This window comes from Corvus moneduloides, chromosome 12, assembly GCF_009650955.1.
Source record: "Corvus moneduloides isolate bCorMon1 chromosome 12, bCorMon1.pri, whole genome shotgun sequence".
Lineage (NCBI taxonomy): Eukaryota > Metazoa > Chordata > Aves > Passeriformes > Corvidae > Corvus > Corvus moneduloides.
The window spans coordinates 9726070-9740574 of record NC_045487.1 but is presented as its reverse complement, the minus strand read 5'-3'; the positions used below and the strand labels follow the sequence as shown (position 1 = coordinate 9740574).

Here is a 14505-nt window from a genome sequence, read left to right as displayed (position 1 = left end):
AAATGGTATTTATTATAATTCATTATGTCCAGCATAGTAAATGATTCTTGGTTAGCAGTTTCTGTAAGCAAAGTAGGTGACTCTTACAGTTTCGTTCATAAGTTTCGATGGAAAAACATTTATCAGTTTCTGCCTTGTGAGATGGCAGCCATCCCTTGGACCAAGTTGCTGCAGCAGTATCAGACAATAATCTTTATGCTGGTAATAGCTGAATATTTTGCCTACCACAGATTTTGATCTTATGTACATTTTGATAGCTTAGTTAGCTGTTGTAATTAAGTAGATAATTTAAGGCAGAGTGAAGCTAACTGGAGTGTTAACTAGAACACTGGTGTTTCCCCCTAGTCAGTGCTAATCTCTCCAATTTTCTACTTCTCTCTGAGGATGATAAAAATGGCTGCATTTCTGACTATACCAGAAGCATCAGTGACTAGAACAGAGATAGAATTCATCTTCCTTCTAGGCCTCCACATGTGCTACAGTGCACACAGCCTGTTGTCTTGAAAGTGTCTGGAAAGTGGACTGGAGGTTTCCTCTTACCGTAAGAGCTTTCCCAACTCACCATCACTCTTCCTGATCAGTTAGCAATACACCTGTCCTTGGGAGGCCACAGTCTATGCTGTTTAAAACTGTTTCAGGATTTTTCCAGATAAAAAGTTTTTTACAGGCTCTAAAATAGGGAAAGAGTCAGATGTATTTCCTGAACTGCTGAATGCCTTGAAGCTGTAGCAGAGCTAGGTACTCTTGCTTTTGTCATTCCTGGCTCCCCATCTTGGACCATTGGCTCCCGAGGCACTGAGTCCTGAAGCACAGTACATACATCAGAAATGTGCTGTGGCAACCATAGTAATTAAGGGCAATCAGGACTCCTTTCACTTTCTTTATAAGGCACAACATCAGTGAATAGAACTAGTGAAGTAATGCTCAATTCACTAAAAATTTAAGGGAATAAAAGACTGTAAAAACAAACAAGTGCAAGGCTGCATTCACCTTTAAGGAGATCAGCACAACTGAGGAAGAGTCACGCTCATGTAACAAGGCTGTTTCCCAATTGCTTCAGGTATGAGCACAGGCATTCTGAAACTTCTGCTTTGTGGCTTTCAGCCTCATTATTTTTTTCTCTAAAATGGTTCCTCAAATCACATAAACATAACTATGCAAAGAAGAAGAGAAATAAAGGCGTATCAACACCTGACAGAAACTAGTGAGACTTAACTCTGGCAGCCAGAGACATGCACAGACATGGTGAAGTCTAAGCATGCAGATAAGTTGTGTTTTTCCCACGCCCAAGTCAGACACAAAACAGCTTCAGAGAGCTACAGAAGCACTGGATCTCTGAGGAACTCTCTTCAAAAAATCTTCACCATGTTCCTTGCTAAAGCTTTGCTGAGCGGAGGAAGTGGTAGTAGTCGTGGAGGGAGCCTTGCACGTGGGCTTGGAGGTCTCCTAACAGGAGGTGGAGGTGGAGGGAATATTGGAGGACTTGTTGGAGGTCTCGTCAACCTTATAAGTGAAGCAGCAGCTCAGTATAATCCAGAGCCACCTCCGCCTCCTCGCAATCATTTTACAAATGTAGAAGCTCAGGAGAGTGATGAGATCAGACAGTTTCGGCGCCTGTTTGCCCACCTGGCTGGAGATGATATGGAAGTGTGTGCGACAGAGCTAAGGGACATCCTGAACAAAGTCCTTTCCAGACACCAAGACTTGAAGACGGATGGCTTCAGCTTAGACACCTGCCGTAGCATGGTCGCCGTCATGGACTGCGATGCAAACGGCAAACTGGGCTTTGAAGAGTTCAAGTATCTGTGGAACAACATCAAGAAGTGGCAGTGTGTGTACAAGCAGTACGATACTGATCAGTCAGGTACTGTCGGGAGAGCTCAGCTGCCAAATGCTTTGAAGGCTGCGGGGTTCCACCTGAACGAGCAGCTGTGCCGGGTGATTGTGCGCAGATACGCCGCCGAGGACAGCAGCATGGATTTCAACAGCTTCATTAGCTGCCTGGTGCGGCTGGACAGCATGTTCCGGGCCTTCAAGTCTCTGGACCGAGATGGAAGCGGGCGTATCAAAGTGACCCTTGAAGACTGGCTGCAGCTGACCATGTATTCGTGAAGGCGTGGCAAAAAAGCAGCTTTGTCTGGAAGATACATGTGGAAGACTACAATCCTCTGCTATAGAACTGTAGTCTTTCCCTGTGGTCTTTCTACGGCACATGCAGCTAGTGGTAGATGGCTCCGCTTCAACTGTAGTGATTGCTCTTGTGCATGCACTAGTTTGCTTTTCTGAAGGGTTTATGTAGGTTGTTGATTGGGCAGTTGCATAAATATGTCTTCAGAACACTAATTCTAGACTCTAAGGTTAGGGGATATGTTGGAAAGATCAAAGCTTAGTTGTTTTTTCATGTAAAGTGGCTGGTATATGAGTATAACTATTGTATAAAAAGCTCCTAAGTTTGGTGTTGATGTTGCTGTTCTCATTTGTCAGCAGTCACTAAGCTGGAATAAAGGGCACTTTGCCTGAAGGCAATCACTGGTAAAGAGTCTTACACAGTTATTTCTAACAAGGGGAAAAACATTAGAGTTGCAATAACTGTAATGATTAGAGAACTTACATAATCATTCCATTTCCTTTCTACTTCTGCTTTTTCATACTTGGCTGCTGAAGCAAAACCTGAGTGGTCCTGTCAGTTCTATCCAGTGGCCAGGACGAAACTGAACACTTACATGAGGCTACTTTAGCAATGATATTCTCCTTCCTACAGTTCTATGAACTAGTCTTTTCTCTCTTTCCTTCAAGCCTAAGTATAGTTACAAAGCAAACAACTTAAAATACTCCATTTATATTTAGAGGAACTTGAAATAATTATGCAGTCACATAGCAGACAGACAGCCAAAGTCAGCCTCTGGCTATCTGAGTTAAATTTCATCAGGGTGCAGCATGCCACTCAAGGTAGTTATGCAGTTCTGGCTAAGATGTCAACTTTTGAGTAAAAAAAATTTTAAAAAAAGTTGATCAAAACAGCTCTTGAACAAGGCAGATTTCTTGGCAAGGCTCTGCTGCTTTAAACGAAAATTGTCTCGGGTGTGTTCAAGCTGGCTGGAATGTGAAAAGATGAGTTAAATAGGCAGCCTGGCACTAGAGGCGGTCTCCAGATGTGAGAGTCCACCCAGGGACACAGCAGTGACTCATGGAGAAATACCACACAATACCTGAAGGCCATCTGCATGTTAATGGGGTGCTGTGGTTTGGTTTGGTCTGTAGATTTCCATAGCTTTGTTTTCTAAATCTTGCCCTTACACTTGGTAAATAGTGTTTTCCAAATTGATGAGATATCCTCCCTGGTATACTTGCAGAAACCTTTTACTTGAAACTAACTTAAAAATTTTGCCCAGACTTATTTCCTCCTGTACTTTGTTTAACAGCAAGCTGGGTAACAGAAAAATATTCATATTGTCCCAGATCAGAGAGGTCAGTTCCTTCCGAACAGCATTCATCCTTCTCCCAATTCTTCTGTGTGGAAAAGCACAGAGTTATCCTTTGTGCCACATAGTGCCACTTGGGCTCTGAGTAATAGAAAAGTGAGCACGAGGTAAAGTGAGATACCTCCTCAAAAGGATTGATGAAGTAATACTTTATACTGCATCTGGCTTGCAGTTCCTGTGCAAATCTAAATGGAGAATGCTCATGACAATGCAGCTTTCTTGTTTTCCAAAGTCAGATTTACTGTATTATATAAAAAAACCAACAACAAAACCCCAGTTACCATAGCATGCTATAGTGAAAATAGTAGCAGAGAGCTGGCTTCCTTAAAGAAAACAAGAGTTGTTAAGGTTACATTATGTTTTGATTGGTTTGTGTAGCATAACTACAAATACCCAAATTCTGATGTTCTACTTTGCCATTTAGAGAACTGGAGCTCAGCTCACACGTTGCTTCCTTAAAATGTTCTTGGGTACATAGGCTGCAAACACAGTTAGATGTGTGTAGAAAGACAAATGCAAATGTTTTTTGCTGTGGTGTTACACAAGCACTGAAGGTTTTACTACATTTTCAGTTTAACTCCCATCTCTTTTTCCAGGCAGCAATCCCATCATTTCTCCTTAACCAGAATGCCAGAGCATTTGGAAGTCAGCCAGCGTCCTAGAGTTTAGTAGAACTAGTCACAACATGATCTTGCAAGCATAGTAACTGTATTTCCTACTAAAATGGCTGAAGTTCTGTCTATCAGACTGCACTCAGTTTGGATTACTGAGTTTTAGCACTTTAGTGAAAGTAATATGACCCTTATTTTGTCTTTTTTCTTCTAATTTCCATATGCAGCCACAGCTGTGTTAACTTCTTTCAGAAGTTGTTTTTAATAAATTATTTTAAAGTTTACTTCCCAATTCTTTTCCTGTGATACGTATTCTTAACTTTAAAACTAAATTTTTGAAATATTCTAATCACATCAAACAATCCTTTGCTAAGAATACAGTGTAAAAAACTGTCCAAAAATAATATTCTATGGAACTTTGAACAATTATTATCTACACTCTTGCTTCAGTTGTTTTAAGACTTTATGTTTGTAATGTTGCACTTCAAAGTTAGATCTATTATCTCTGAGAACTACAATGCAGATAAAATACTTAAAGTCAAACTCTGCACCACAAGAGCACAGATTTGTAAATAAAATTACATGTATTGGGCAACGTTGTCCTTTTCAATGATTAAAAAACTGTCAAAAGTTATAACCCTTAGACACACATGAAAGTAACTTGAAAGTTCATATCTTTTTCATATCTTTGCTCAAAAGTTTCCCTGAAATTCACAAGTTTCTGAAGTACAAAATGTTCAGAGGTTGCATGTCTTCAAAAAAGATTGGTTAGACCATCAACAGAAAGAAAATAGCAGTTGTCTATGCAAAAGAGTCCTGCCTTGGTTTTGAAGGCTGAATAAAATTCTATCTTAGAAGTTTGAAATCCTGTGGAATGTATAGCTTGATGATGACAAGTTAGTAATACTGATTTTGTTACATTACTACACATATTTTTTTAATCAAGAACTATCTCAAAATGTAAATTCAATTACTAAAATCCCTGTTTCATAGCACCCAAAATTTTCAAAGTGCTCTACAGAGCAGCCTTAGTATTCTCCCCTGGCATATTGCAGTGTTCAGCAGCAGAAAACCAAGAGCAGAAAGGTTAAGGTTGGTATGCTCAAGTGGGCATTAGAAGTTGGTAGGAGAGCCAGAAATAGAATCCTGGTCTGGCTCTTTGCTGCAGATTTACCCAGGAGATCAACCCTCTCTCACTTGCCTGAAAAAGTTTTGTGCTCTTCTCAGATGTAGGGACTCCACTTTTTAAGAAAATGTTTTTCTTCTTGAAATGCACAACACATTATCCACAAAGGGAACTCTGCTTTACACTTCAGTTTGCTTTTAAAACATTTTTGATGAATGCCCTTATTGTGAATACTCAAAACAATGAACAACTAGTCATCTCTGTTATGCATCATTAACTGCTCTGTGTCCCACCACCTAAGATTTGCAGGTGACTTTTTCCCAGACAGATGTTTCCCAAAGCACTCAAGAAACTTCCAGTGCGGTGACAGAAACACTGCTGACATAAGCATAGATTTCATCAGGCATCTGCCATTCTCCCTATCTGCAAATATAATGTAGCTTACACAGAATTAATCACAAATCCCATCAAAGCAAGCTTCAAATGTTTTGTTGATGTAGCTTTGTAGTTAACACATTGAAATGTTTGTTCAGATCAAAACTGGAATTATTACAGAGGCTGTTCCAATGAATTCCCTGCCTTTCTGGCTTAAAAGGTAGGACAGTGCATTGGCTCCCAAATAGCATGTGGGGCAGTGCAAAGGCTTCAAAGAAAAGCTTAAGATAAACCAAGTAGATTTGGTTGTCCTTTCACTGACATATATTTTATTGCTGAAGGTTCAAACTCAAAGCAACAGCCTCACTCTTGGCCTGTTGATTCTGGGCTGTTGCATTGGTCTCTGAACTTCAGCAAGTGCCAGTGCTGCATGCAGTCCTACAGTTAACCCAAACGTGGATTCCAGTTATTCCTAGAGCCTTCCTGAAGTCCTTGTACTAAAGAAAAACTTTTAAGTTGTTTTAAATCTTTGTTTGTAATTTGTTTGTTCATAAAATATAAATCGATATCCAGTTTGTAGCTATTAAAAACATGTATATTGCTACTCCAGCCTTACCTATTTAGTGAGCTGTTAGGTTTTTTCCAAGAAGAACAAAAACCTCTAGTATTGTAAACTGTCTTAGTGCATGTTGTGTTTGATTTACAGAATAGCTTTTAAAGTGATTTGCAGTATTAACTGTAACTACTGCCATGCATGTTTGGGTTACAGAATGGAGATGGCACCATCGACTTCAGAGAGTATGTAATTGGTTTGTCTATTCTTTGTAATCCAGCCAACACAGAGGAGACTATTCGGATGGCATTTAAGGTAAGTTCAATTTAGTGTAAATCTACAAACCTGACAAATCAAGACTGACTGTAAGTCTGTTAGCTTTCAAATCATAAGTTTATAGCTTCAATCTGTTATGCAAATGTGAGTAATTCTCTTAAACCAATTGACATTTAGAGTGTGAAAGGGAGGGGAAGAATTGCAGGCATCATAGAAAAGAGTTTCAAAAGCCATCTGAAGGCACTAATGAATATGTAACTTGGCAGGCTAACTCCAAAAATGATTCAGGAGCACTTGCAGGATTTTTGCCTGAGGTTTTTTTCTGCTGTGATTCTTCAGTGTCACAATAGATGGAGTAATATCCTCTTGTGGGTCAAGCCTCACTAGAGTCATTGTTCTTAACAAAGAGGAGGGGGGAAAAAAAATCAAGGGCTATTCAGGACTGGCACATTCAAAATTGGGCTGCATCTAAGAACTCCTGGCTTCTCCTGTGGTGTCCAGTCGTACAAGCAGTAGCTGCTTTTCCATCTCAGGTACATGCAGGCAGTACATGACCAGGGATGCCCATGTGGTGAATCCTTGGCCCTTTTTTTAGTAGCTCATTGACACAGATCCAGTTGTTTCAGCCATTAATCTGTTTTACGAACTCTGTTGAACAATATATTGCGCTCCCGCTCATGTTCTTCATGAGCTGGGTGCTTCTTAGTACTGATGTATACTTGGGAAATACCAGAGATTTTGTGGCAATCCATTATATCCACTGGCTTCTTTTCATATAAGCACTAGAGCTGTTCAAGGTGATTTGTGGTTTTTTTAGGGATGTTTTATCAGTACAGATTCCTATGAAGAAGCAAGCCTAGCAGCTGTTGTTGCTGTTCCATTGTGTTGTTTCCTAAACTATACTCTTCAGTATCTTAACAGGTGTGCTGATTATAAAATCAGTAATTTGTTTTAATTTCCAGTTTCAGCACAAAACAACTGGTTAAGCTGGTAAAAGCCTGTTTCAGTCTAAAATGAAACTATGGGTTCCTTTTGCTACTTGTTTTCTGTGCCACTAAATGTCTTTTCCTCCACAATGGCAGAGTTTGCTTGTAGCAAGTACTTAAGAATTACAGCCATCCATCCTTTGTATTTCTCCAGGGGCAGTTCATAGCAGATGTTTACTGTCACTGCACTGGGAATGATGGGATGATCAGTGTACATCAACTGCCTGCATTCCAGGAACCAAAATTCCTTGTTAATTACAATAATTCCTTAGTGGGTGACCAATCACATACACTAAAATTTAGATATATTATGTCAGAACATAAACTATGATAGCAAGTTTAATCTGAGAACAGATGTGCCATAACCTAATGAAAATGGAGACTAATATCTTAAGATGTTCCAGTATAGACTGGCTGAATCCAGTGGACCCTTAGCATAGCTCATGAGGACAATATACATACATCTTTGTTTATGTTTTATCAGTTTTGTATTATTTTGACCACTGAACCAACACTGTGAGGTTTGTTTGTTTTGGCAGAATGTTCTATTCCCAACTACAGCATGGACATTGCTCTGCTAAGTGTCTGCTTAGTCTTATTCCAGGGAAAATGCCCAAAATGTTTTGCAAGATGAAGCAGCTGAGATGCAGCCAGGCTCTTGAAATCCCAGGCATTGTTCACAGAGCTCCTGAATGCTAGAAAGCCACTATGAGTGGCTAATGTGCACAGAGGGTTCATAGGCAAAATGATGCCAAAGGACTTCTACACATTCTGTCTCTTCCAGCTCTTTGACATGGATGAGGATGACATTATAACAGAAGATGAGTTTGCTTCTATTATTCAGTCAGCACTGGGGCTGCCTGAGCTTGATGTTTCCTTGCTCTTTAAAGAAATAGATGCAGATGAAACTGGAAAGCTTTCCTATGGTAAGTTATGTCCTTTTGTTTTGTCAACAATACTCTGATAGTCATATTGACAGGAGGTTTCTTTTTTTAATTCCCTGAAATTCCCTGATAGTTCTCATACCTTGTATCTGGGGAGAACTGTTCAAGCACAAACCTAGATACTTTGTCTGATACTCCTGGGTTTTTTTAGAGGGAACTAGCTGGAGATCAGCTTCAGTAAAAGAAGCAGGCACTGAAATTTTCTTTGATTCTGTTGCTGCACTATAGCATCTGTGTTTTTTAATGTTTTTCAGAGGAGTTCAAGAACTTCGCACTCAAGCACCCAGAATATGCCACGTTGTTTACTACGTACATAGATCTACAGAGACACCAGTTAGGTATGTTTGAGGAGAATGACACTGAGCCACTCACAGGCAAACACAGCCCAGTTAGGAGTACAGCCCTAGTCTCAGAATTAACACCACTTGCAAGAAATAAAGTCTGTCCTGAAGGCAATGAAGAGGATAGCTCAAGTACCTCTGACAAAAAGGATGATTGAGAAGAGTTAAATAATTCAGCTCTTGAATTCTACAGGATTTTTTCCCTAGCTGTTCATAAGCACAACTGATGTAAAATATAGATGGAAGTTACAATTTTTAAAAAGTTCCTTTTTTTATACTTTCATGTCAGGAGGAGTTATTGCTGTTTGATTGTAAGGGGAAAACCACTGTTCAGTCCTTAATGTCAGTATCACAGTACTGGGAACGTTGTTCAGTGTCTTCCAAGTTCATGATTCCACAAAAGTAACAGGTATGCTAAGAGGGGTACGAGGCTCCAGCACTGCAGTGACCTCTCAGAATGGAGACTAAGGAATCCACTTGTCTAAAAACAAGTGGAATTTTTGGTGCTGCTCAATTCCTCTACATCCCCACCATAAACTAAGGGGAAAAAACTATGCCAGTGTTTTAATTTGCAGTATCACTTAGCCATTCTCAAGTTTCTGAGTTACAGAAACACAAATGAGTTACAGGAAGCTGAGAGTTGAAGATAATGATTTTTGGCTGTCCTTAGATTTCCCTTAACTACTTATGAACCAGAAAGCCTAAGCTTCTGAACAAGACATGCTGGTTCACTGATGTTAACAGACACCACTTTAGGCCTAAGGGCTGGTGACAGATGGAAATGGCTGCACTTCTAACAACAAAAGCTAATTGGAATTCCAAGATAGCAGCTTAGGGTCTAGAGGAGAATGCAGACAGTAAGACCCAAGAATTAATGGACTATTTCAAAATAAATACAATGTTGTTTACAGTAACAACTGTTTAGGATCACATTGGGAGGAGCATTTCAAACTTCAGCGTATTTTTTATTCTCGCAATTATCAACAGAGGAATGTGACCTTGCTGTGCAAAGCTCAAAAGGCAAATATGCTGTCAAGCCATAGTTCTAGTACTTAGTATCTACTCTAAAGTTGTCTCCTAGAAACCATGTTTGCATTACTGTGCCATTACTCAGTGTGTTCTTGGGGTTTGGTTCAAAACCAAGCTCTGTCTAGTCAATGATTTGAGTATGTTTTGCCTCAGTCCTCTCTGGTGCCCTGGAAATTGGGCCTTTACCTTTTTGCATCCTTCCTCTAAATGCACTTTCTGCCGTATTTAAAATACGTAGATACTTAGGCAAATACTTCTCAATAAAAACTTGGAAAGGATGAAATGAGATGATATTTTCAAGTTAAAACTTAGATGAGCAAAGCCTAGACTGTCTACTACCAATAGTAACCAACTTGCAGCAGATTTTCATATGTGAAATGGTAACCTCTGCCTCTAAGTTACTTCTTGCAGTCTGGCCACAAGCTCATTGCCATGTTTTACCTTTCTCTGTTTATAATTGTGCCTCTCCTGATGTTTCATGTGCTTAAAATAAATCTATATTTTTTAAAAGACTTTACTTGAACAGCTGTGTCTTTTTAGTAGAGTGGGAAGGGTAGAAGGGTACTTTGTCTACCATAAGGGGCTGGGGGGAGGTTTCCAGGAAATCGTGCTTAAGATGTCTTACCTTGGTAAACTCAATGCCACCTGAAGTTGGCATTTTCAGTTCTTTGTATGATGGCACTTTGCTTTATGGTAGGGCTGGAACAATAGGACAGGACCAATGCTCCTCCAAAGAGTTACTTCTGGTGGCTGCCTCAACAAGAGGGAATATGATACGAAGGTCTTAAAATTCATGGAGAGAGACCTCCATTTTTGGATGGAAAATAAGACAGCACCATTTACATATAAAATGAGTGACCTCAGCCACAGCTGAGATGTAACAATCATGGCTTTGTGTATTGTGAACATCAGGAGAGTATTTTCTCCCAAGTAGAGAAGGAGAAACAGGAGTTACTGTACAGTTAACTGGAATACATGTTAATTCTTAGGAAGGATGCTTTTTTAAGCAAAGTCTCAGCTTTTCAACCAGCACTAATCTTTTCAAAGATGACGTCTATCCCAATGAGTAAGAAAAAAGATGGGTGGGCGAAGATGACAAAGGAAACCACTTCAGGGTCTTGGGATGCAAAGGCTGCCTTAGACACACTCCTGCTGAATCCAGCCACATTCAGCACCAGGAGCTGTGCTGCCCAATAGGCTCATCACCTTCAGTGATTTTATAAAAATCTGCAAGTCACACAATCCCTCTGAAGCTAAAAATACTATGTATATAAATCTACCTATCCCAGTAGTTAGAGGAAAGGCCACAAATGGGTTTGGTATGTAGCAGTGATTCAGGCATGGTCTGAGGAGAAATTAGCTAAACACTAGAGACACTAACTCAATAGACACACATCTGCTGGATGTGCGGGAAAGGAATACATTAATTTCTAGGCATCACTGTGCCTCAGGGAGCTTTTAAAAGGACCAAACTAAAAGCAGTCTGCAATAAACAGGCATTACATTAAGTGGCAGAGCAGGAACTAAACAGAAGGAGAAGGTTAAAAATACTGAACAGAAAATGGCTCTCAATCAGACATTGAGGAATGACACCTTTCTGCCTGAGACTTCCTGAGGTGTGAGTTCGTAAGTCTACAGGCTGCTTAAGGATCACTGCAAGTCCTGCACAGCATAAAGGTATATTTGGTCCCATGTCACCCTAGGAAACATCATTTATTTAATCAGCACTTCTCTTTCTCTGACATGGATTTGATGATAAATCCTTCATGGATACAAAAATAAGACACTTTAAAATATGCAGAAACTCCAGCAATCTTAACAAGGGTAAGAATCAGACATGGACAAGTCTATTACAAGAGGAAAACACAACTTACTCACAAGAATACAGGCCCATTGGGATGCTGCTATTCATGAAGTTTGATAACTATATACACTATGAATAAATCTCATTTACTTTTTTTTAACCTAGGCTCCTTTCCTGAACACATGAAAGGCAATGTTGGGTCACCTAGAAAAGTGAACCTTCTTTGTTCACCCTGGAACAAGGAAGACACAGATACTGTAAGGAAGGTGAATGAACAGGGTCTCCACTGGCCACACCAGAGGTTTATTTCTGAGACAAAGATCTTTCAATCCAAGAAAATTAAAACTAGTTATACTTCCTTTGCTCATCAGTGTCACTGCCTAAGTAAGTGGAAACAGAGATGACACATCCAGGTTTCATGTCAGGTTATACTTCTATAAGATCTGGTCCTGAACTGCCAAAATCACTTAATTCCTGGCTGGTTGCTGTCCATCAGCAGAACTATAAGGAGCAGTAACACTTTGATGGAAAGCATCTGAAAATGGCTCTCCTCACAGTCAATAGCTGTGCAGCACCAGTCAGAGTCACCAAACCATGGCATGACTGCTGCTCCTGAACTCTTGTGCTCATCTGCATCGGAACAAGTGAGGTGCCAAATCATGTTCCCACAATGTTCCTGTGAGTGTTACATCCTCTTCCTCATCAGCTTACTCCATGGCATGGGGGATGCAGGGGAGGCAAAGTTCAGTGATTCCTAAATGGTTTGCAGGGGAAATTTTGCACGACAGTTGTGTGCTCTATCTGCCTGTTCATCCCTTCTCAAGAACCCAGCAGGACTAAGAGCCCCAGGCATCCAGCCAAGGGTTGTGTTGTCTGACAGCTCTAATGACCATTCATAGAAGAGCTGCACAGGGTGAGGGCTGCCTGGCCACATCTGCCACCTCCCTTGCAATTCCCATCTAAAACAAAGTATTCCCTGGGCATCAGAAGTCTGAGAAACATTTGTCAAGACCTTTCTTCTATGGTGGTCATCCCACCAGGGCCCTATTCCTGGGTAATTCCTCAGGCACCATGCCAGTGCAAATAAATACTCCATTCTGCCTGAGCAGGCTTCTGGTGGTGTTTGCATAGGTGCCAAGATCTACTCAGAGCCCATGGATGTGGAAAATAGGGGCCTGAAGCTTAGAAATGAAATGTAAAAAATGACCCTACATACACAAACACACCCACACTCTGGACAATGCTGGGAACTGTTTGACCGCAGCCTTCAACAAGGAATGCAGCCTGAGATTTCATGCTGAGAGTTACACTGCTCTCACTTTGAGAATGCCATAGAAGAAATTCTAAAGAAAGGCTTGGGAGGTTGGTAGCTACACTCTGTGTGATTTGCTGGAAGACTGGACTATGGTCAGTGCCCTTTGGCTTACCTTTTTCCCTTCTGTTTTGCATCTCTTGAAACAACCTACCTTTCTCTCCACTTTCTCCCTCCACATTTCCACCTAAAAATAGCTACTACCATTAAAAGTTACATTCCACAATGATTAAAGTTAAATGGGAAGATTAAAAAATAAAAATTACCAAATTCGGTGGGATTCAGGGGCACATGCAGCATTCAGGTAACTACTTTTACTGGCCTGCAGTAAGAGCAAACTTGTCAAAGGTTACAAGGGATTTTAATGACATTGAATTAATTAATTTTAAATCTTTACTCAATGAAATAACATTTGTTAGACTGACTACCAGTAGGGAGACGTTTGTCAGCAGTGCTTAAGTTGGCAGACTCTCTGTTACTATACATAGCCAGAGAGGCAGAAAGTAAACATCTTATAGGATTAGCAGCTCTGTTCATAGCTGAGATGAAATTTGAACATTTCATTAGTATAAGATTGATTCTGACATTTCATAAAGCCAAAATGCAAACAATAAAATGTGTCTGATATAAATACAGTATGCAGCACTTACTCAGATAAAGTTCAAGAAGCACAGCAGGTTTAGTGCCATGACAAAGGAAATACAGAAGGGTCATTTAAGGATCCAGCTTCTGCTAAGCACTTCAGTGTATGCTTAATCCTGTAGGTATCAACCAGATACTTTGTACTTATTAAAAGCAGAAAACAATACTAATAATGAGAAAACAGGATTTTCATGGAAAAACTTTCCATGGCTAGTTATTGTAACCATGGTGAGAACAGCATCACGGTCATCAAGAAACACGACATCACAACTGATGAAATTTTATTTATTGTGCCATCCTCTTAGTTTAAGATGCTCTGTAACAACCACAGCTTGACTGATGAGACTTCAGAGACACATGACAATGTTATAATAGAAAATACTTCATTACCTTAGCTAGGCACTACTTTTTAAGCCCCTTTCTGCTGCAACAGGTTGAAAGTAAATATATGCCCCTCCTCTATTCTCACATCATGGTTATTCTAGGTTTTCATGGTATTACGTCCTTTACCATGCTGATTATAAAACAATATTTCCTTTTTTCATCAGTTAACCTTTATTAGAAGTTTTATTCCAGAAAATTATCAGTTGAAAATCTTCTTTTGGATGTAAAATGAGGTTCAAGCAAGGCTCATCTCTAAAGCTACAGCTGCACATGCATTGCTTTGTTCTATACTGGGCATAGGTAAGAACATTCATTTGAAGGAGTGAGCATTCACTAGATTAGACCTGCCATTAAAGGCCTCCACAGAGGAACACTGCACAGCCTTCCCCATCTAATCCATTGCTCAATAATTTCTGCTGTTAGAAAAGTTTTTCTTTTGGTCTAGCCTGAATACTTTTTGCAGCTGAAATGATGTGTTTGCCTTACTCAAGGAGAATTCATTAATTTCTATTTCTCTGCTGGGTAACTATTTATATCTGCACATACCTGTATCCAGATCTTATCATCACGCCTGTTTCACTCTTGCCTCTCCCAGCCTGCCTCTCTTAAGCAAAAAAGCAAAACCTCTTTCTTTTTTTTT

General features: G+C 40.0%; 2 protein-coding genes across 2 annotated transcripts in view; both read left to right on the top strand.

Moving 5' to 3' along the window:
* The window catches only part of LPCAT2 (lysophosphatidylcholine acyltransferase 2), a 29975-nt gene extending 19739 nt beyond the window's left edge, over positions 1-10236 (top strand). The window contains exons 12-14 of the mRNA XM_032121831.1: positions 6364-6462; positions 8194-8335; positions 8608-10236. Of these exons, the coding sequence (XP_031977722.1) occupies positions 6364-6462; positions 8194-8335; positions 8608-8852 (486 nt within the window). The 3' untranslated portion in view covers positions 8853-10236. The remainder of the gene's footprint in view (positions 1-6363; positions 6463-8193; positions 8336-8607) is intronic.
* On the top strand, positions 767-2537 carry CAPNS2 (calpain small subunit 2). Its single transcript, XM_032121832.1, has one exon. It carries the CDS (start codon positions 1243-1245, stop codon positions 2110-2112), a length of 870 nt encoding a protein of 289 aa, XP_031977723.1. The 5' UTR covers positions 767-1242; the 3' UTR covers positions 2113-2537.
* Positions 10237-14505: the final 4269 nt, after the last annotated feature.

What these genes read in the sequence shown, in the direction of transcription:
- CAPNS2 (XM_032121832.1), top strand. Translation starts at nt 1,243, where the DNA reads ATGGTGAAGTCTAAGCATGCAGATAAGTTGTGTTTTTCCCACGCCCAA.